This window comes from Genypterus blacodes, unplaced genomic scaffold (genome assembly GCF_046128005.1).
Source record: "Genypterus blacodes isolate CSIRO-AG114 ecotype Tasmania unplaced genomic scaffold, CSIRO-AGI_Gbla_v1 ptg000055l_1, whole genome shotgun sequence".
Lineage (NCBI taxonomy): Eukaryota > Metazoa > Chordata > Actinopteri > Ophidiiformes > Ophidiidae > Genypterus > Genypterus blacodes.
The window spans coordinates 6,492,402-6,512,052 of record NW_027466867.1 but is presented as its reverse complement, the minus strand read 5'-3'; the positions used below and the strand labels follow the sequence as shown (position 1 = coordinate 6,512,052).

The 19,651-nt window shown below is 46.4% G+C and overlaps 2 protein-coding genes across 4 annotated transcripts in view; both read right to left on the bottom strand.

The window, feature by feature from the left end:
* Window positions 1-16,521, bottom strand: part of wnk4a (WNK lysine deficient protein kinase 4a) — a 32,906-nt gene extending 16,385 nt beyond the window's left edge. The window contains exons 1-6 of one of the 3 annotated variants that reach the window (XM_076151572.1): window positions 15,788-16,521; window positions 14,559-14,822; window positions 13,655-14,321; window positions 2,391-2,563; window positions 1,734-1,954; window positions 1,284-1,441 (exon numbers count right to left, since the gene is read on the bottom strand). In XM_076151572.1, coding sequence (XP_076007687.1) covers window positions 1,284-1,441; window positions 1,734-1,954; window positions 2,391-2,563; window positions 13,655-14,299 — 1,197 coding nt within the window. In that variant the 5' untranslated portion in view covers window positions 14,300-14,321; window positions 14,559-14,822; window positions 15,788-16,521. Of the gene's footprint in view, window positions 1-1,283; window positions 1,442-1,733; window positions 1,955-2,390; window positions 2,564-13,654; window positions 14,322-14,558 lie in introns of all 3 variants that reach the window. The other 2 variants (XM_076151573.1, XM_076151574.1) reach the window with 2 other exon arrangements.
* Window positions 16,522-16,973: 452 nt separating this feature from the next.
* On the bottom strand, window positions 16,974-19,423 carry vps25 (vacuolar protein sorting 25 homolog). Its single transcript, XM_076151575.1, has 6 exons — window positions 19,324-19,423; window positions 18,279-18,424; window positions 18,007-18,060; window positions 17,821-17,909; window positions 17,584-17,659; window positions 16,974-17,448 (listed from the first exon to the last, which is right to left on the bottom strand). The coding sequence occupies exons 1-6, from the start codon at window positions 19,368-19,370 to the stop codon at window positions 17,336-17,338; spliced, it is 525 nt and encodes a 174-aa protein (XP_076007690.1). The 5' UTR covers window positions 19,371-19,423; the 3' UTR covers window positions 16,974-17,335.
* Window positions 19,424-19,651: the final 228 nt, after the last annotated feature.

Below are 19,651 nucleotides of genomic sequence, written 5' to 3'. Positions count from 1 at the left end.
TGCCTCCGCTCATCTCCTGTGATGGCACATGTCTCCTTCAAGGTCTTTAGAAACTCTATTGCTGCATTATGGAACTGTGTAAATGCATTTTCCCACAGTGTGTGTTTGTTTTCGGGGAGTCTGATGAAGGCGGCCGGTGCCAAGAGGCCGGACGGGCGTCACACCCACGTGGAGGGAGATCGTACACGGTGCCTTTAAGTTCTACCCCTCATTCAATCGTTTCATATTCACATTATAGTAGGGGTCTGTTGTATATACGAGAGGTTACGTATACAGGCAGACGGAACGGAATTACTATAAAACCTGGCTGGCTGGGGAAAGTTCTCCGACCACAAATTGAACCTCAGTACAAGTGATTGGCGCTGGTCGTCTCGCTTGTGCAGGGGCCAGAGTGGCTTTGGCTGGCTGGCGTTGTCACTTACTCACTTTCCAGCCTCCGTCAGCGCGTGTTTGCTTTGCATAGGCGACGTGAGAAGAGAAGCAAACAGCCCTCTTTGTGGAGTAACGCATGAGATGTAATTTCCAAAACGTATAATTCTACCGGCGTGGCGTCGGCGGCGTGGCGTCGGCGGCGTGGCGTCGGCGGCGTGGCGTCGGCGGCGTGGCGTCGGCGGCGTGGCGTCACCGGCGCCTTGGAACAGGTGGAAGTATGGCAGCCTGAGGTCAGAGCTGTGTTTGATGTAGCCTGTAAACCCAATACAGGCTGATTTGGGAGAATTCACCAGAATTCCCTTGCATAAGTCTTCAGATACGACCCGTTTATGTTCAGTTTGTGCACTGAGCTGAAGTTTCCCCCGCCTACTGTCTCAGAAATCTTTCTTTTCTGATATTACTTTGTAAAGAAAACATTCAAGACTAAGACAGAGGCGCCAGTTGTCTTATCCAACTTTGCATTTTCGCACAGTATCCTGCAGAAAGGAGTATCCCAGTAAACAAAGGAGGACCAGTTAGACTGGATCCTTCATCTGGCAAAGACATCGATAATCAGTAAGTTAAACGGTCGCTATCCTGCCTCACGACTGTCGATTGGAAACACAGGTTGTGGCGTCGTCCTCCCACCCCCTTGAGCTTTAATGGACAGAACTGAGCCTTTCATACACAAAACCAGGCTTTCCTTCCATGTGGGGCCCCAATTTTTCCACAGATTCGAGAGGTTCTCCAGACATACAGCCAGGATATCCTCGTTCCGCGGGGTCTGATTCCATTTTGCACATGGTAGAGAGGGAACACGTGTGGACAATTACATTAAATGCGTGTTAGGAGACGGGGGGCGGTGGACTCACACTGGTGACTTTGCGGTAGATCTGGGCGGCGTTTTGGCACTCGGAGTACGGGTACTCAGAGGTAGCCATCTCCAGGATGCACATTCCTAAGGCGTAGACGTCCACCCCCTCGTCATATTTCTCCTCGTACATCTCCGGGGCCATGAACTCTGGCGTTCCTATCGAGGGACAAAGGTTCATGGGATTTATTACTTCATTATACCTTTACTATTGAATCTCCCACACTAAAATGCTCATCAATCAGGACATCATACTCCGGATCGACAGGAATCAAGTATTAACAAGTCCTGATATTGCCTGGGAGGGTTGACACTCCTTGTGGCAACAGTAACAAAGTGTGACATGAGATCAAAGAGACTTTACAGGAGTTTAAATACACGTCTCTTGGTTCCACACACCGCCACACCCTGACATCTTACAGTTTGTACGTTCACCAAAAGTTCCACGTACCGATGACACTTTTCGCAAAAGAGGCACTTTTGAGAGTGGCCAGGCCCAGATCCCCTATTTTGACGGAGCCGGTGGGGCCGGTGATGAAGATGTTGTCGCACTTGAGGTCCCGGTGGATGATGGGAGGGGAGCGCGTGTGCAGGAAGTGGAGCCCTTTGAGGATCTGGCGGCTCCAGCGCTGCAGCAGCTTCAGCTTCATCTCTTTGAACCTCTTCAAATAGCTAAAACCACGGCGAGAGAGAGAGAGAGAGAGAGAGAGAGAGAGAGAGAGAGACTTAACATATCAAGAAATCCTGCGACCAGAGGAAGCCGAAAAATGATTAATCTCTGGTTTTGACATCAAGAGGAAGTTTTAATCTGAGGGTTTCCTGATAACTCTCCCGGAACATTTTATCCGCGGCGTTATATTTTCTGATCCTCAATCTGCACTTTATAATCACACCGCTCTATAAAACCAAAGATAAGGTATCAAATATGACACAAATGTAGTCTTTGTTATGATGTAAGACGCAGCGTTCTCCTCTGCCGCTGAGTAATGTGACCTACTCTCCTACAATCCAAAGCCTATGATCCAAAGTAACCTCCTCATTTTAAGGATCAACATCTAAGCGAACGCATTGCTGATATCTCTTCCTGTTCCGACTTGGACACACTTACGTTTTGAGGGTGCCTGAGGTCATGAGTTCGGTCACCAGGATGATGCACTTGTGGCCCTTGTCGGTGGACTTCCAGGAGTCGTGGAATCGCACGATGTTGGGATGCTGCAGACCCTTCAGCATCTCCACCTCCTCGCTGAACCGCTGCCGCTCCGCTTTGGTCAGTTTACGTGTCTGCAGGGGGGGAAAGAAAGCTGTCAGTCCGGTCACATAAATAAAGATATGTGTAGTCAACGTGCTGTGGTCGGGGGAGGGAGACATTATGGTTATGTAAGCAGGTAGAGATGAGGGGGGGTCCAGTTTGATAAATGGCTGTTACTCTAGCTAATGAGCTCGCCGTGGGGAGTGCAAACCACAGGTCCATCCATCCATCTGGGGCGACCCTCCGCTTACATAATCACCTTTCCTTTCCAATAAGAGGAGCTTTGCCTTTACACATTTTGAGAGGACCAAACACTGCAATCACCACCCCCGGACGGACAAAGACATTTTTGTGCTTCCTCGAAGGATGAATGCTCCGATTTAGCCCCTGTTGGAGTAACTCTGCTTGCGGTGGGGTGGGTTTAGTGGAAAACTCCTCAGAGACTCCCGGGGCCATGAATCCTGCATTGAGGCAGGTTTCTGGGAAAATGCTCCCCATATGTTTATGCTTACAATCAAGTTGACCACTACACTCTCCCTCTCCCTCTCCTCTTCCTCAGTAAAGTGTATTGCCTTCTGTTGTTAGTGTTTAAAAACCACCGTCTCACACACAGGAGGTGGACTGTCTGAGGACGGGGTGCTATCTTAGGTCGAGGGGCGCAAAAAAAAAAAAGGCTTACCCACGTCACTCACCTGTCCAACTCGACTTATTTTACACCGACAGAGTCCAACGTGAGGCCCCGTGTTTAAAGGGGACACACAGAGGCGATCTCTGACCGCCTGGTTCGCTTTCCACGAAAGTAATTATGTCGATACCGATCGGTTTATGATCAGGACACAGACTACATCTTATACCTCAAACGGGCCCTCAGAAATACTAAACGGTGACGTCTTAGAGAGAGTGAAAGTGAGTGAAAGTCTTTATGAGACACATGTCAAAGCAGTTACAAACCTCCATACGGCTGCTTTGTGTGCGTCATCGTTCCTTATCTTATAAACAATCTCCATATAAATGCTCAATTAAGCTTTATGGTAGCGAGTTGCAGAGATTTACGGTTTCAGAGATCTTTGTGTTCCTCGACGAGACACAAATCGTGATGGTGTACAGTATGTGCAGTATGTTGGAGTCGGCGTAGGAGCGGAGATTGAGCGCGGTAACATCCTGGACGTGAGCCAGGCTCCTGTGCAGAGGACTTTGTCTCTCTGTCTCTCCGTCGACCTGATAGGTTGACAGTGCCGAGGAGAGGAAATGGAGGCTGTTGAGCAGCACGGTGAGCGCTCGTGCATTAGTGGTGGCACGCCGCCCGCCCGCTGGAAGACTGACGTTTCCAAACCGCCGGGTTTACTCGAAAGCTCAGCCGGCTCCGTGGCACGATCGCAACATTCGAAAATGCAATCATGTGTTCCAGGGAATTCTTGGAAGAGGCAAATAAAAATAAACCCTCCTAAACGAAATTAGGTGTGCCGGGTTAAAACTATTAAGGGATCTGATAAACAAACCGGAGCTCATTACGGCCGATTATTAAAAAGGTGAAGAAATCAAACCAGGATCTGCCAAGAGTTTGCAGAATTGATCTCGTAAAAATTCAGCAGAAGAAGAAGAAGAATGAAGGGGCATATTGAGTACAGATGGGAAGAACAAAAGCACAAACACATGAGCTAAGTGATGCTGTGATGATGTCGTGTGATTGTGTTATTGGTGCTGGATGATTTCACAGTGACATAGGGGAAACACATGTGCTCGGGCTGTGACTAATAGCTGAAATGTAAATCTCCATAAGTCTCCTACTTGGCCCGAGACTCACCGTGGATTCAGATCATAACAGGCTTTAATGCCACTGACAACACACTCTATAAAACATTTAATGGACTTCATGAGTATGACAGCTAGTATTTAACGTCTATATCTGTTTTGAAGGAAGTCAAGTACCGGTTGGCCCTCCTGTACTCCCAAAGAAATCCTCTGTTGACAGACGTACGAGGCGTCAGTCTGAGTTTTCCACAGGACATTCGCCTGTATCCGTGTACACACACACACACATACACACATCCCCTTCATTTAGACCAAAACACATTGCATAACGCTGCGAGAGTCGATTCAGGGGGGGTGTGTGTGGGGGGGTGGGGGGTTGGGGGGGGGGCACAAAAACAAACCATCGCACTTTTTAAAAAGACAAGTGAGCTGTAGCAGGGATTCAACTCTGCTAAGGTGACGGTGACACAGGAGACGTCGTTTCTCCCTCTTATTGCTGACCCCTCTCGCTCTGGGATCATTTATTCTTAGCCGGCAGGAGGTGTTTGTGTATGTGTATGTGTGTGTGCGTGTGTGTATGTTGAATTGAGGGGGGTGGGGGTGGCGGGGGGGCTGGAAATACTCGGGGGCCTGGTGCCACATAAGTGAAGTTACATAATAGCTGTTGATGGTACAGAGCCACCGGTATTAAGAGCTCGCTGTCAGCGCCCCTATTATGACAACCGGGACATGGACGCGACATGGCAGGTCAACATTTGCGGCGAAACCAGGTGTGCACTTTCGCTCGGTGAGGGAATGGCCGCCGCCGCCGCTTTGCCGTGTCCTAATATAACACTCGGCAGCAAATATACAGCGTGTCCCGGCGAGATGTGTGTGTGATATCCTGTCTGTGCGGACAGATATGCGGTATCTGTACGACTCAGGAGTCAAAAGTAGGCCAAGTGAAAGAATTGTTTTCAGTCAGACTGGGTTAGGGGTCAGAAATCATTTCCTACATCCAAACTTCCCAGAGGCCGTTTGAATAATCTGCAGACAAAGTGTATGCACGACTCCATCATCGCCTGGGGGGTCCCGGCCTTCACTGGGGCCCCCCGCCGCTCCTGACATGCCGGGCTTGTCGAGTCTCGTTCCATCGGCTTTTCACATCGTAAATTATCCTAAAGATGTGTATTTTTAGAAAGGACGGTAAGATAATTGTGTCATTCTTGAGCAAGTCGGTGATGAACTTTTTGTGATGGAATGGCGTTTTCCTAATTCAGCTCCCTGCAGTGCATGGTGGGATATCGGAATTAGTTCATAATTCATGAGTCTCAACGTCTCCATTAGGCATTCAGGTAAATTAAATAAACTAGTACCTTAGCTTAACCAAACCATAATCATTTCAATCAATAACTTCTTAATTATTTCTAGATGATTCTCTGTGTAATTTGGGGTTCTTTAAGATGAGCCGTTCCTTCCCCCTTCCCCCTCCCGTCTCTCCTCTGTTATGCAGAGTGCTCTTAATAGGCCATAACTCCTCAGGTGTTCCAGAGATGACGACAGCGAGGGGCCTCCTTCATGACAGCGCAGGCAGGAGGGAACTTGCAAGCCTCCAGCGTAACGGGCAGCCGCCCATCACCAGCCGTCGGGGCAAACTCAAGAACGGAGGTAAAAGGTTAACGCAAAGGAGTAAAAGCTGTTTTGACCCTTGAGACTTGAACCTCGTCTCGGGACCCGGCGGCTAAACCGGGTCAGTCGCTCCCTGACTTGAAGCGCTCTCGGTATAAACACGCACGTAGTCACTCAGGCTGTAACAGTGTGGCAATTCAGTTTGTTTACAGGTGGGAACTGAGGTGCCAGTGTGTTCCGTCCAAGGAAAACCTGACATGTTCTGTAAAGGGGAAGCGGGCAGAGGCGAGGTTAGCTATTAATCTCATCAGGATTGAGGACTGAAAAACCGCTTGCTGCTTGTGGCGCCGAGCTAATTACCTGCGCGGGAAGGGAGAAAGGTCGAAATGTCACATCGCAGCAATTTCTCAAAACAAACCCAACGTGGTCCATCTGGTATGGAGACTTTGCTCTGCATGACCGAACACGAACAAACTGACCCGGGAGAGTTGCATCACCTTGTGTTTCGAGAGGCCTAGACTGATCCGGGACAGCCGCTCACTTTGTTATTCTTCAACTGTCTCGTATATTCTTTTGTTTCAGCTCTTAAACCGCCCGGTATTTGCTTTTAGTCGAGCACAGAGACCCCGGTTTAGTAACAGCCTTTCTATAAACTGTTCCTCTTACACTACCTCTTACCACTTCCTGCGTAATCCTCTAGCCTTTCCTTGAACTGACCGCTCTGTCGCTCTATCAATTGCTCACTTTTCCTTGTGTGCTATCAACGTCTTGACTTGATTGTAGAAACGAGGCAATCAAAGAAGGAAGACTGTGGTACATGTCTATTTGATATCAATTCACCTAGTTCACGAGCGGCGACTCCGACACGATGCATGCAACACTTAATCAGCCTGACCCACATGGCGTGACGCATCGTGGCTGGTTTCTCATTCTTGGTCAGAGTTAAAAAAAGGTAGAGGAGAGGATGTTCTGCTTTCTATCAGGTCAAATTACTGTAGAGTGGGGAGGCAGCATTCAATCACAAGACGAGTGGAGATATTTGCTCTTTTCCCTGGGATGACATTCGATGGGAAAAGTATGAATGGAACAAACATTCTGTCCTCTTAGGTAAACCCGCTGAACCAATAAAAGATCACAGGATGCCTGCAGCAGACGAGCAGTTTGTTGTCAGAGATGCTTCTGCACAGTCAGGTCTTGGATGTTGCTTTTAGAGAGAGACGGTGCAGTGGCGGAAAAAACGGCTTAGTCTCCATATAGCGCAATTTGCTTGCAATTATCAATCATCAGCACCAAATGAAAGCACTGAGGTGTGACAAAAGGAGGGATTTCAGCTAAAAATCGGACCGTCCTGCTTACTGTATAAGTGCTAAGCCTACATAATGGTGCAGCTGTGGAAGAATTTAATAAACAAGTAACGTGTCACATGAGATTCTTGCATTTCTATAAACAAGCAACAGTGGTTCAGCTGTGTTCCTTATCCTGCACACTGAGGCAAATTACAAAAATACAGCTTTTGCTCCGCTGGCAAATTGGACCAAACAGCCTATTTCGTCACGGTTAGATCTTCCACGGCTGTAAAAGTTGCCAAAGTGAACCTCTGGGCTTTTAAAACTTGCTCAAATGGAGACTTCTGGCCAGGCGACTACACACTGTGCGCACACAAAACCTCACAACTGGGACTTGTTTCCATCACTTACTGCTACCGAGGTTTAAAAACAGACAGAATCACTTTACGGTAAAGTCATTTTGTACTTCACGTGGTCCATCGCAAACCCAATCTGGAGATAAATCACCTCAGCCATAACTCCTATTTACCTTCTACATGCCTGAGCAGGTTATTGACAGAATGTATCTGACCTGTTTGAAAGGTTTTGCCCCTCTTGGGTGGATTCCATAGAGTCCTCTGGCGCCAGTCTAGTAATCATTTCAAGACCTGGACCATCATTATTTGCACACACTTGCTTTTATAGTTTGTTTAAGCCTCCTTGGGTGTCACATAAAGAGGGTTAGGACCTTCCTAACATCAGTCAAGTCTATTGTTCTACACATGACGACCCCCGCCTGTAACTACCTGTAAGTCCCAAAACATCCACTACACCTAGCGGGCCCGATATGCTAAGCAATGTTTACAAATACTCTTAACTTAGGAAAGCCTCGGAGTGAAAAGCGCTTAGAAACTTTGGCCCCCGGGCCCCAGAACAGCCGGCAAAGAAAGAATGCGCTTCTCTCTCAGTGTCATTCCTGTCTGAATGAATTGCATTAATACCATTTCATTTCAAAAGCACACAGAAACAGAAGATGAATCTAAACTGAGGATTCATTTTTTGGGGAGGAGCACAAATGTCTTCTGTTGACGGAGGGGAAAATATTGCAGAGTTTGTTGACGGGTCCCAAACAGGTAGAACCTTGACTGTACACCAATGGCTGATTCATCGCCGGACTCAAATGGCAGCTGGGGCACGTTTACACTCCTGACACCTTTGGTCTTACACACTCCGGCACACATGGTCAGCTCGGTAATGAGCAGAGGTCATCCTGTGGAGCAATCTTTTCCCTTTTACCAACTATGGCCTCGGAGCCCTAACAGCTCTTAAAACCCGAGCTCTTTGGTTTGTTTAAGAAGACGCAAGACCCCGGCCCCCTTTTTAGGGCCCCTGTGCTGCAGAGTGACCACATGTTTCCCCCCCCCCCAAAAAAAGCCTCAGTCACAAATTGTCAATACCTCAAAAACGTGAGTGAAGACATTTTCTTCCCCGAAGCGTAACTGGTATATTTTTCCCTAAGGAGCGCTCGGAATAACCAATCATGATGAATCCCATCACTTCACCGTCACCCAGCCACGACATCAGTCAATCAACAATGGTGAAAACTAGCAATATGGCCCGATTCCACATTTCATAATAAGTCAAATGGATCCATATGTTTTGTATAATGCAACTTTTTTCCGGCCAGATAACAGAAAATGCTTTGTCACAATTTTTCCGAAGCTCGTTCTGTCTGACCAAGTGATTCCGTTGAAGTGTTTAAGGGACGTGACACACATTCAAAGGACGAGACACTTAAGGCGAGATAGAAGTAGCTACTGTATGTGTTTTCCGAGCCTGTTAGAGTGGTTGGACGGAAACGAGCACCATCCCCAAAAGAACACACGCTGATGTCACTCCCAGAGGTTTTCCCAAGTTCAAGTAGATGAGGGAGAAGATAAGCAACAAGGCCGCCATTCTGCTCGGTTTGAAAAAGACCCTGAGATAAGATCAAATATGGGTCAACAAACAGTTTCGAGCTGGAAAAACTTAAGCAAACCTGGAACGCCGACTCAAATCTTTCACGTAAAAGTTGTCGATCCACAAAGAGAATCTAGTAAAATGACTCGTTTAGAGACGCAACCGATGCATGTGGCACTCGCTTGTGTACGAACAAGTCCAACAGCTCAGTCTGTACACCTGGCAGATGCAGAAACGGCTCCTAATCTTTCCATTCCACCTTTCCAGAGCCTGTGCCTGTGGTCGGCCTGTGCCTGCTTCCAGTTCCGAGGATTTGCGCCGCTGTTGGTTGAAGATGATTCAATTAGAGTAGTAATGAGCGACGCGTGTTCTTCATTTGCTCATTTCTACGCGTATGTCCCGATCGGCGCGTTCTCTCTTGAGCTTTTATCATGACGTGACAGAAGCGTGAGGACATTAGTTTCAGATTGACATGGGACAGAAAAACAAACACCAATTGTAAGTTACTGTTATCTCAAATATCCTACTAAGTTACCAGTAATCACAGTTTCTAAGGGTTTATCGTCTATTGTAAACACATTAGTGTGTTGACATGCTACAACTCTTAGTAAGGGACCGATGAGTGACACCGACATATTAATGTACATCATTTAAAATCAAAATAGAACTTCATAGGGGAAATATAACAGACATTGCACAACTACTACTATTACAGCTACATATGCAAGAACAGCAATATCACTCCCTTGATCTCTTTAATCCATTGTGCTGGTCTTTGGTTTCCCTTTTCTAGTACAGTAGAACAGTTTGTAACACCCGTCCATCCAATTTCTGTACCTCCTTATCTGTTACAGGTATAACCGCTAGCTCATTTACACCATCTAAAATCATCTCGCAGTCGGTGTCTCTGGACTGTGGGAGGAGGTCGGAGCGGCCACAGGGACCAAACTTGAACACAGACATGCCTCGGCTGCTTAGGGTGGAGGTTGAACCTTCTTGCCACCGTGCAGCCCCAGATTGTACCAATCCAACTGAAAACTGAACAACTCGCACACTACATGCCGCTGTACTTCTGTATCAAGCGGGACAAGTCGTACAATATCTCTCGAGCTTTTTTGAAAAACACTCAACACTCGGTCAGAACACTTTTATAGGCGACACACACACACACACGCGCGCTGCGGCCTGGCCTGTGTAGAGTTACTGCAAACAAACAAACACTCGGGGCCTCACATCAATGTGACGCGTTGGCATGTGCGCGCGCAGACTAGCGTCGCGGGCCTCCTTGGCGTTCTCCTCGGAGGCCTGCGGCTGGGCCCTGATAAGCGAGGCTGGGCTCGACCGAGGGCCCCCGCGAGGAGAGAGGCGGTGTTGATGTTGGCTACATTAGAACTGATAGGAAGCCCTCAGCTTGTGTTATGACACTGAACACTGGCCACATTCAGATAAAGGTTACACAGGCCGGCTTGTATTAGGCCCGGGCTAGCAGGGGGAGCGAGGTAAGAGACATACGGGCTTGTGCCAAACGGGATTTTATGCTTTGTTATTTAAAAAACCTCATAACTCCAGAATACAAAAACTGTGCACACGCAGTAGCCAGGCTTTAAAAAAGGGTTTTACGGGTTTAGTTTAATCTGGTGCTATTTATTATATGAAGTCTAGAACGCTGAGCTAAATCGCACACGGTGCTGCTTCCAGCTCCGTCTACCCCAAGAGCCCGCTTCTTCTCCCTCTGCTGAACTGGTTCCAGGTCTTCAGCAGCAGTGATGTCACTCTTCCTCCTCCTAACTTTCTCGTCCTTGGCTAATGACATATAAACACACACGCCGACGATAGACAAGTGTGCAACCGAACGATGAGAGTGAATAATACTCTTGCTAAATCCTGTTTGCACGACAGAACTGATCTGTTGATACTTGCCACTGACCCACGATGCACCGCTGTTGGCTCCAGGTCTGCGTGCACGTGCAGCATTAAAGCTCAACTCATTCCATACGCTCCACTCACTCAGTCTCCTTCAGTGAAGTATGCAATATTTCATCTTTACTGCTCTATTACAACAGACTGCATGGAGTGAACAAAGACATGTGTGACTAAATGAAGCTGTCGTCTCGGTACATTTACTCTTTTACTGTCTGCTGCCTCTATAAAGACACCGATTGAGGAGTGTCGAGTTAAAGAGAGGTGAATTATGGCTGCTATTCTCCTAATATCATGCAGATTTGAGGGAAAACTGCCGGGAGCCACCCTGGAATTAAAAACAGGCCCCTCACATAGAGGAGATGTGCCTCGGTGCACACATTAACATCGACTGCCTGCTCTTTGGCTCTGGATACGCTCATAATGTAACGCCCGGCGTGAGAAGTGCCATTCCCCCGTGGCCGACGACCAGAATTTCATTTTTCGGGGTCAGTTGAGTGAAAACGACACACAGCGGGGGCGTGTTTAAGAAAACTTCCTCGCCTTCTTTATCGACTCTATCAAAACAGAGAGAGTAGCTTTACACCGGTCTCTCATCCATGTTCCCTCACCTCTATGAGCACTTCCTGCCACAAAACGATGCAAACTCACAGCCGCGCCACCTAAACGTTCTAAATATAGGGCGGCCATTATGTTAATCACTCTCAAGTCGACGGGCAGGAATGTCTCTTTATTCACATTCAGGGGCGTCAGATCTGAACTGCCTGCAGATTACAGCTCAGCCTGTATAATACGTCGTTAAAAGGGCTTTAGTCTTTTCCTTCGCCGACTTCTAATGACGCACTGGCGGCTGCCGGAGCATCAACATTACGTCACTGACTGTGTTTAGCCACCAACAGTCAGCTTTTGTGTTCGTTTGAGCGCACAAAAGGGAGGACGGGCGATGATGTAGGTCAATCGTCCCATTACTATTTGACTCGGCCGGCTGAGGTTAATTTATCGCAACAGTAACCATATCAACGACAGCCACCCCTTAAGCTTATTAGGGGCGATTAAGGAGCTTAACCGGGCTCAGGTCTCATGTTAAGAGATGGAAAAGCATGCTTATTTCCATCATGGCCCCCAGCCAGAGACAAGGATAGCAAAATGTGTGACGCTTTAAAACTCTGCAGAAGTTGAACACTTGCTTCATGATTGGAGTGCAGATACAGATGGACGCCATGCTTTCTTGAGGGTGCTGCAGCAGCTCCGTGAGCCTTTCGGGAGCGACGCCGTTTCTTTTTAACCTCCAAGACACCTGTCGTTGTGATCTGACAGGTGGGCTCTTCAGGCACAAGTCCCCACCTGCTGCTACTGGAGAGCTTGAGCCTCGGGGGCAGATTCCCATCACCCCATGTAATCCCTGGCTGACCGCGCGCCGGTGCCTCCCGCAGAGCTCAAAGCTCAGACAAAGACTACCTCTGTGCGTGTGTTATTGAGCCACATGAAAGCCAGAGACAGAGAGAGAGGAGCGTTCAAGTGCAAAGCAAATATCTGTAAAGCGACGGGACGATATCGCCATGAGAGCGCCGATCAAATTAAAACATTGGCGAGTGGCGGCGGGTTGTGTTTCCAGGGCCGAGAAGGATTGACGGCACAGGTTCTGACTCGACGAGGTTCACGTGGCGGCTGGATACTGATACTAACACACGTCACGTCAGGTCACGTCAGGTCACGTCAGGTCACGTCACACAATGTGGCAAACGTTGAGGTGGGACTTCAAGCTTAAAAACCTTTCAAGCCTTGATCGCAAATCAAACAGTGGAAGCTCTCTTTGTTGCCCTCGTGCCAAAAAGAGCGTCATAAAAACAGGACATCAGCGCGCGCGTGTGTGTGTGTGTGTGTGTGTGTGTGTGTGTGTGTGTGTGTGTGTGTGTGTGTGTGTGTGTGTGTGTGTGTGTGTGTGTGTGTGTGTGTGTGTGTGTGTGTGTCTTACCAGGTGACCTCTATGTCAACACAGAAGGAAACTGCACTCACACTAAGTCACTACGTCTTACTTCTGGTCAAACTGTGTCATGTAAGCTCAATCCCATTAAGGGGGTCACGTCGCGTGATCTCGGAGACCTCTTAGCCGTGTTTTTCGCAGGATGGACGGCATTTTAGAGAGCACAAACTTCATATAGGTGATCCTTAAGAACTCGTGCTGCGTGTGAGGTCAGTAAAGTAGTGACGACGCCACAAGTGGTTGATAAAAAGCGTAGATTAGAGGGGATGGTGACTGTTTGGAGGTTGGAGGTGACCTGCCGAGTGTCACGAAACCACAGGACTTGACACAACCCCAGTTCCAGGCATGCGCAGGACGGAGTATACAGTGGATTGAAACGCTTTGCAGAACAGTACTAGAAGCCCTTTGTGACCCGAGAGGGGAATAAGAGCTGCTACTGAGTGAACTAGGAAAACAGGGTGAGAAAATCTGGGCCAAGGTGACGAAGGTTTGTTGACAGGAGAGAGAGAAAGTGAATTATTCACAACCTCACCTTTGGTTTTAGGCAGGAAGTGACGCAGATAAAGCTAATTATTGTAAGGTTATAGTAGGAATTGAGGTGTTTCTGTGTTTTGGTTGTGTGTGCAGTATCTTACCTGGAGCTCACACCAGGCCACCTCCACTGTGGTCTCCGTGTCCAGTCCTTTATAGACCGTCTTGAAGGACCCCCTTCCGATCTCTATGTTGAACTTGAGATATCTCCCATCGGGTGATGTTGCCACAGCTTTGGTCTCCACGTCCTCTTTCTCCTCTTGCTCCCACTGAGTATCAAACGTGATGCGGGACAAGACTTTGTGCTTTTTACTCTGGATCAGCTCGTTATCCGAGTCCGAGCTTGCGTTCGATCCCGGGACCGGCTCCCACGGGGGGAGAACGGACACGGGTTCGGGTTGGGGTTGTTGGCTGCAGGGGGGCGTGTTGGTGTTGGAGCTGGTGCCCGGGCTGGAAACGGGGGACGCCGGCGACTGAGGGGAGTCGTCGGTTTTCTCCTCCTCCTCCGCCCTGGACTCCGGTAAGGTGAGAATGTTCTCGGCGGACCAGGACAAGGCTTTGGACAGAACGCCGCTGTACAGAGGCGAGTCTATGTCCATGCTGATTTTCTGCAGACCGTAACTGTTCCTCCGGACGCCCAAGCCGCGCGTCCTCAGCACGGACGGGACCCGGGACAAGCAGTCGTCGTTCATATCCACGGAGAGTCCCGGGAAACCGCGTCCTGCTATCTCAACCTCTGCGTGAGACATCGTTTCAGCCTTTACTTAGAGCCTGAAACATGTTTAAAAAGAAAGAAAGAGAAGAAACAGCGTCAGTTCGAACTAGTTCCGTTACTTTATGTTCCGCGTTACTTTTCCATGATGTCAAAGCAATAATAGGTTCTGCCACACTACATTACACATTAAACGTGTTTATCTGTCATTTTTAAAACTTATCATGCCTTGAAATTGGAGTTTTAAACGCTTTCCAACGCTACAAAGCTTCTAAAACACGAGAAAATGTACTTACTCATCACAGCCTGCGCGTTAAAGAACATTTCACATCAGCATATGGCGCACAAAATGAAAAACAACCCAGCGGCAGTTCCCCGTCCAATAATCCGTGTTGTCCTCTTGTCTCCTCATGTGAAAGTCCTCAGCCATAACCTCCGCTCAGAGGACAGCGCTGGCCAGATGAAGACAAGCTGCGGAGGGGCCGTGCGTCCTCCTGTGCGCTCAGGCTGCGCGTCTCCAACTCCGCCCCTCCAAACCTCTGACGCGTCGGTTCACGCACCTGAATAATATATAATAATATACCTGTAGCATTTAAACACACACAGAGAGCTGAAACTGATCAATTCATTCTATTGTATTCATAACTACATCCAACTTAAAGCTTTTCACAAATGTATTATTCTAAACGCCGTGTTTTGGGAATTAAATGCGGTGTTGCTTGGCAAAACATAAATATAAATAGATCGTTTGAGCCGCTGTTGTGATCTGAATGAGGGAATTGTGTTTGTAAAACCTTCAAGCCCTAAAAACAGTTAAAAATAAATAAAAATGATTTGACTAATTTCATGGAAATTACATTTTATTAGGTTGAAGACCCACATATTTATTTTTACCTGAAGCGTCATTTATTCTACCTTGTGTTGATATTATTACAGAAATGTGCCTGTTTGATGTTGGTTGTGTTAGTTTAATGTTGGTAATTGCGTGTATTATAGTATATCGAATAAATAAAATGGAAATAGAACGATTAACCCAGAAGATTTCTCTAAAATGTTCTTTTTCAAATGCACCGATGCATCTTTGTCTTTGTATTTACACACTTAATAAGCATGAGGCGCATTAATCCAGAATGTGTTGACCAATCCAGAGCAAAGATATTGAATCTGCGATCTATTATTGAAACTGCAACGCGGGGGCTATAAGGGATGAGGATCAAAGCTGTGTTGTCGCTGTAATGTTAAAGGGAACTGTTAATCAACTTATCTGTAATTGTGTTACGTTTGAATCCGTTAATCAGCGTAACACGGCAGCTTACGCACATCACCGGTTACCATCGAATATGAGGAACGTTATGTATCAGGCTGTATTTAGGACAAATCATCCTCGGCTTTCTCTGAATTTAAGATACCGAGAACTCAAAATGGATGAGTCATAGGAGAAGTTCGAGTGAGTGTATGAGGAGGCAGTGACACGTGTTGGCCTGCGGGGGGCATTACACTGGAAACAGCTGCAGAAACATGACACCTTTATCAGCCAAGGCCACACTGGGCCCCACCTGCCTCTCACACACACAGGCTGTGCTATCAGCAAACACACTCGGGGCTCCACGGTGCTGTATCAGCCTGCAGGGACGCAGCGGCCAGTCACTCTGCATCATCAAGTCAGTACAGCTGCAGGTTTAGAAAAAAGAAAAAAGAGGGGAAAAAGAAGAAGCATCTCCATCTCTGGCCTTCTGCCCACTGGGGGGCGCCGTTTCCTTCTGCATTAACAGTGCGATTAAAAAAGCAATTTAATTGAACACTATTTCAGGCAAAATGGTGGACAACACATCTAGCTGTTGTCTGTTCTTGTAATGAATTAATAGTGATGTGAGTCTTGTTGTGCCACCCAGGTGACTCAACTTTTCCCCCTCCTGAATAAAGACTTAATACTCACAGGCCAGCATCTGGAATTACACTCTTCCTATTCCTACAGTGAGACTGTAGAGTTCTTGTTCTTTGAGCCTAAAAGCAACCCGACCTCAGGCCGGTACACTCTTGGGGTTTGGAGCAACAATCTGGATTATTTTGGTCGTGATTTGCCATAAAAAAAACGATGTTCTGGAGTGGACTGAATAGAAGTTAACAGATCGTACCTGGGTTTGTTTTGCCAGGTCACGTAAGGACGACAGCGTCAAAGTAAACGACTCGAGAATCTTTAGAAGTATTTCCACGTTCAATATTCATTAGTTGCATCATAACTACTGCTTGTGGCCATGTTTCCTTTTTTTCCTGGAGCACCTGTGGACATGCAAGACATTCCCAAATCAGTGTGCCTGCAGTGCCACCTTGATTTTGGAGAAGAAAAGCAACAAAAGTTTAGCAAATTTCTCATTTATTTCCTCAAATATGAAAGAAGAGGTCGACTGTCGCGAGAGGATTTACAGGAGTGTCACAGTAGATACTGCACAACGGGATTACAGCCATCTGTACATGAAGACTACCATTATTACACTGAGCTGAGCTGAGCTGAGCTGAACCCGGATCGGTGGTCCCAATCTCTGCGTCGTTCCTATTCTGGAAGCATTTGAAGTACAATATTCCCCCAAAACAACCGTCCCGCTCATGATCTGCTCTGGTTTCTTTGGGATGTCTTGCGGAACAGAGAAATTACCCATAACAGCAGAGTGAAGGCCCTCGGCTAACCCCACAAATGAGTTTACAAGGAAACATCTGAATAAATCTAGTTATATTTACAGTAAAGAAAGAGAAACAGTTGCAGCTGGTGGGGAATGTGTTTTCCCCCTGGAGTATACAGATATAATAGTAGAGTCCCCTGAAAGAATAGCAGAATGTTTACACGGTAACAAATGCTATATACAGCAAAGGTTACCTTAAACATGGTGACAGCTTTACAAACCGTGTCACCCGTTTCCCAAAGGCTGAGGCATGATATGGATTTCCTTCCGATAAGAAGGAATTTGGGTTGAACAAGTGCCAGCACCACACTGGGGCGTGCACCTCGCCGCTTTCATCGCCTTTTAGGTTCCGGGTTTAGGGTTCTTAAGACTGCAGGTGTGTTTCCGGTACTGCTTCAGAAGAATTTCACCCCCTTTCCGTCGTCCATGGTGATGATCTCGGCTTTGCCTTCTGTCTGTAAGGCCTGCAAGGAGCGCAGCAGCATCCACTCCTCCAGCCCGTGGAATTCTGGGGGGAAATAGATTGAGCAGGGTTAGATTGTGAGAAATACAGACATGAATCAAGCTATACACAGTTTTATAGACACAAGAAAGATCAGCTTTGAATGTTTGCTTAAAAGGCATTAACTTCTTGGTTCCATACCTTCACTTTCTGTGTCATCACCATTGGTCAGCTCAAAGAGTGTAAACACTGAATTGATCATTCCATTTTTAGAAACCTAAAAATGAAAACAGCAAAACAATCAGCATCTGAACAAACTGGATATTTACACATTTGTAGCTACATACGTTGTACAGGCAATTCATCAACGTGGCAACCAGAAGGGAGGAGTTTAACAATACTATAGGAGTGACACAGCGTCTTCTTTGAATGACTCACCCACTGGTATATTAGTTTGCCCCATTCCTCTGGTCGTCTCCACATGACTAAACATCGAGATTTGTTTTTGTCCAACCATTCCAGATTCCCTAAAATATGGCAACAATGTTACATTAAAAGATAAATAGATTTTTATTAAAATATGTTGGTAGTTTAAGGAAAATGTTATAAAAATGGCATATTTACCTTTTTTCCTCAATTCCTCAAACACAACTTGAATGGCTTCCACTGACAGTTTTCCTGAATACAAGTTAAGGGCAAACATAGTTACTAGAGTGGAATTGTACTAAGATGCATGATGTCTAAATCAACAGAAACAACATGCGGTTATAGCTTCATTCTTTATCCTAATGAAGGAGGTGGGGCCTGTGTTACCTTGCCAACATATTCAAAACTGAATCTAAGCACACGTGTGTCTTTGTGAGAGACATTAACTGTTACAGCATTTGTGAGGATACGTTCTATCTTCTTGTTGTTGAACACAGGGTTTTCCTGGGCCTCCATGATGTCCAGGGTGTAGAGTTTGTGATGGCGGCAGTAAGACAGAACGAGGGAGCACCATGCCGCCAGCTGCTTCTGTCTCGTGTCAACATTGGGCTGTAGCCTATCCACACACACACACACACACACACACACACACACACACACACACACACAACCACACACACACACACACAACAAATATTAAAAGTGCTTCAGGAGCTCATCCAGGAGTATTGTTGATTGTGGAGAAACAATGACACAATCTTAGGAATTCAATTCAAGTAACACAAGCAGGTTTAATTGAGATACTGTTAATCTACATGACGTCACATCCATCTTTGAACAAAAGTGGTCCAAATTAATGTCAGCATAATTTTTAACACGCAGCTAATAATGAGGTTTGATTGACTTAAATATCTTTCTGAGCCAAGTAAAGAGAGAGAGAGATGGAGTTCAATGATGTTTTTATCATCATTTATCATCACTGAACGAATACTTAATACCCGTCAGTCTGTGCTTCGTTAAAATTTAATTATATGGGGATGACAACCGCACCCTAACTCAAGAGTGCCGAAGCTAGAAGAGCAAATACTATGTTTATCTCCGTTATATTTGTTCTAACTTTAAACATGAAAGAGCTGCGACTGAATCGATTATTCAAGAGAATGATGAGTGTGAAAACAGCTACATGAAGCTAACAGCTAAACTCGTTAAAGTGGAAATATGCAGACATAAAAGTTAACTCATCGAGAAGTTGTTGTTGTTAGATATTCTCCGAAGCATCCATAGTGAAGTGTTGATGGATAATTGCCGGTAGTTAAAGTTTTAAAAGCCATTTACGTAGCTTGTTACGCCCACTTCCCTAGCACTATGTCTCGCTTAGTCGGTTAGCTTCGATGCTAGCTCGCTCTTTTAACACGATTTGATGACATACGAACAAAGGAGTGGACACAGTTTGGGGCAATAGTTGTTATAAAAAAATATGTGGATAATATACATTAGAGAAAAGAGTTGACTCACGTGTAGAACGGTGGGAAATTATATTGCCAGGGCCACTCAAAACTCATTGCAGTTGATGCGGTGCTCACAGATGACAGTTCCCGAAAAACAAGCCCGACCTCTATTGGTTCCGGGAAAAGTTGCAGTCAATAAAATATGAAAGTTGGAAAAATAAAAGTATTATAGAAAGTAAATAATTTTTACGGACTTGATGCAGCGAAGATTTTGTTGTGTATTTATATTTTTGCAATGCTTTATTGATATCATGTTAATCGTTATATATGTAGGGTTAACTTTAATTGATTATAACTGCCTTTTTTGAGAGTAAATGTAAAATATTTGCAACAAT

Excerpts from the sequence above, each read along its gene's own strand:
- vps25 (XM_076151575.1), bottom strand. The coding sequence starts at position 19,370 with ATGAGTTTTGAGTGGCCCTGGCAATATAATTTCCCACCGTTCTACAC. Across the intron at positions 17,910-18,006 it reads TGAGGAATTGAGGAAAAAAG|GGAATCTGGAATGGTTGGAC; the intron begins GTAAATATGCCA and ends GCCATATTTTAG. Across the intron at positions 17,660-17,820 it reads GCAAACTAATATACCAGTGG|GTTTCTAAAAATGGAATGAT; the intron begins GTGAGTCATTCA and ends TTTCATTTTTAG.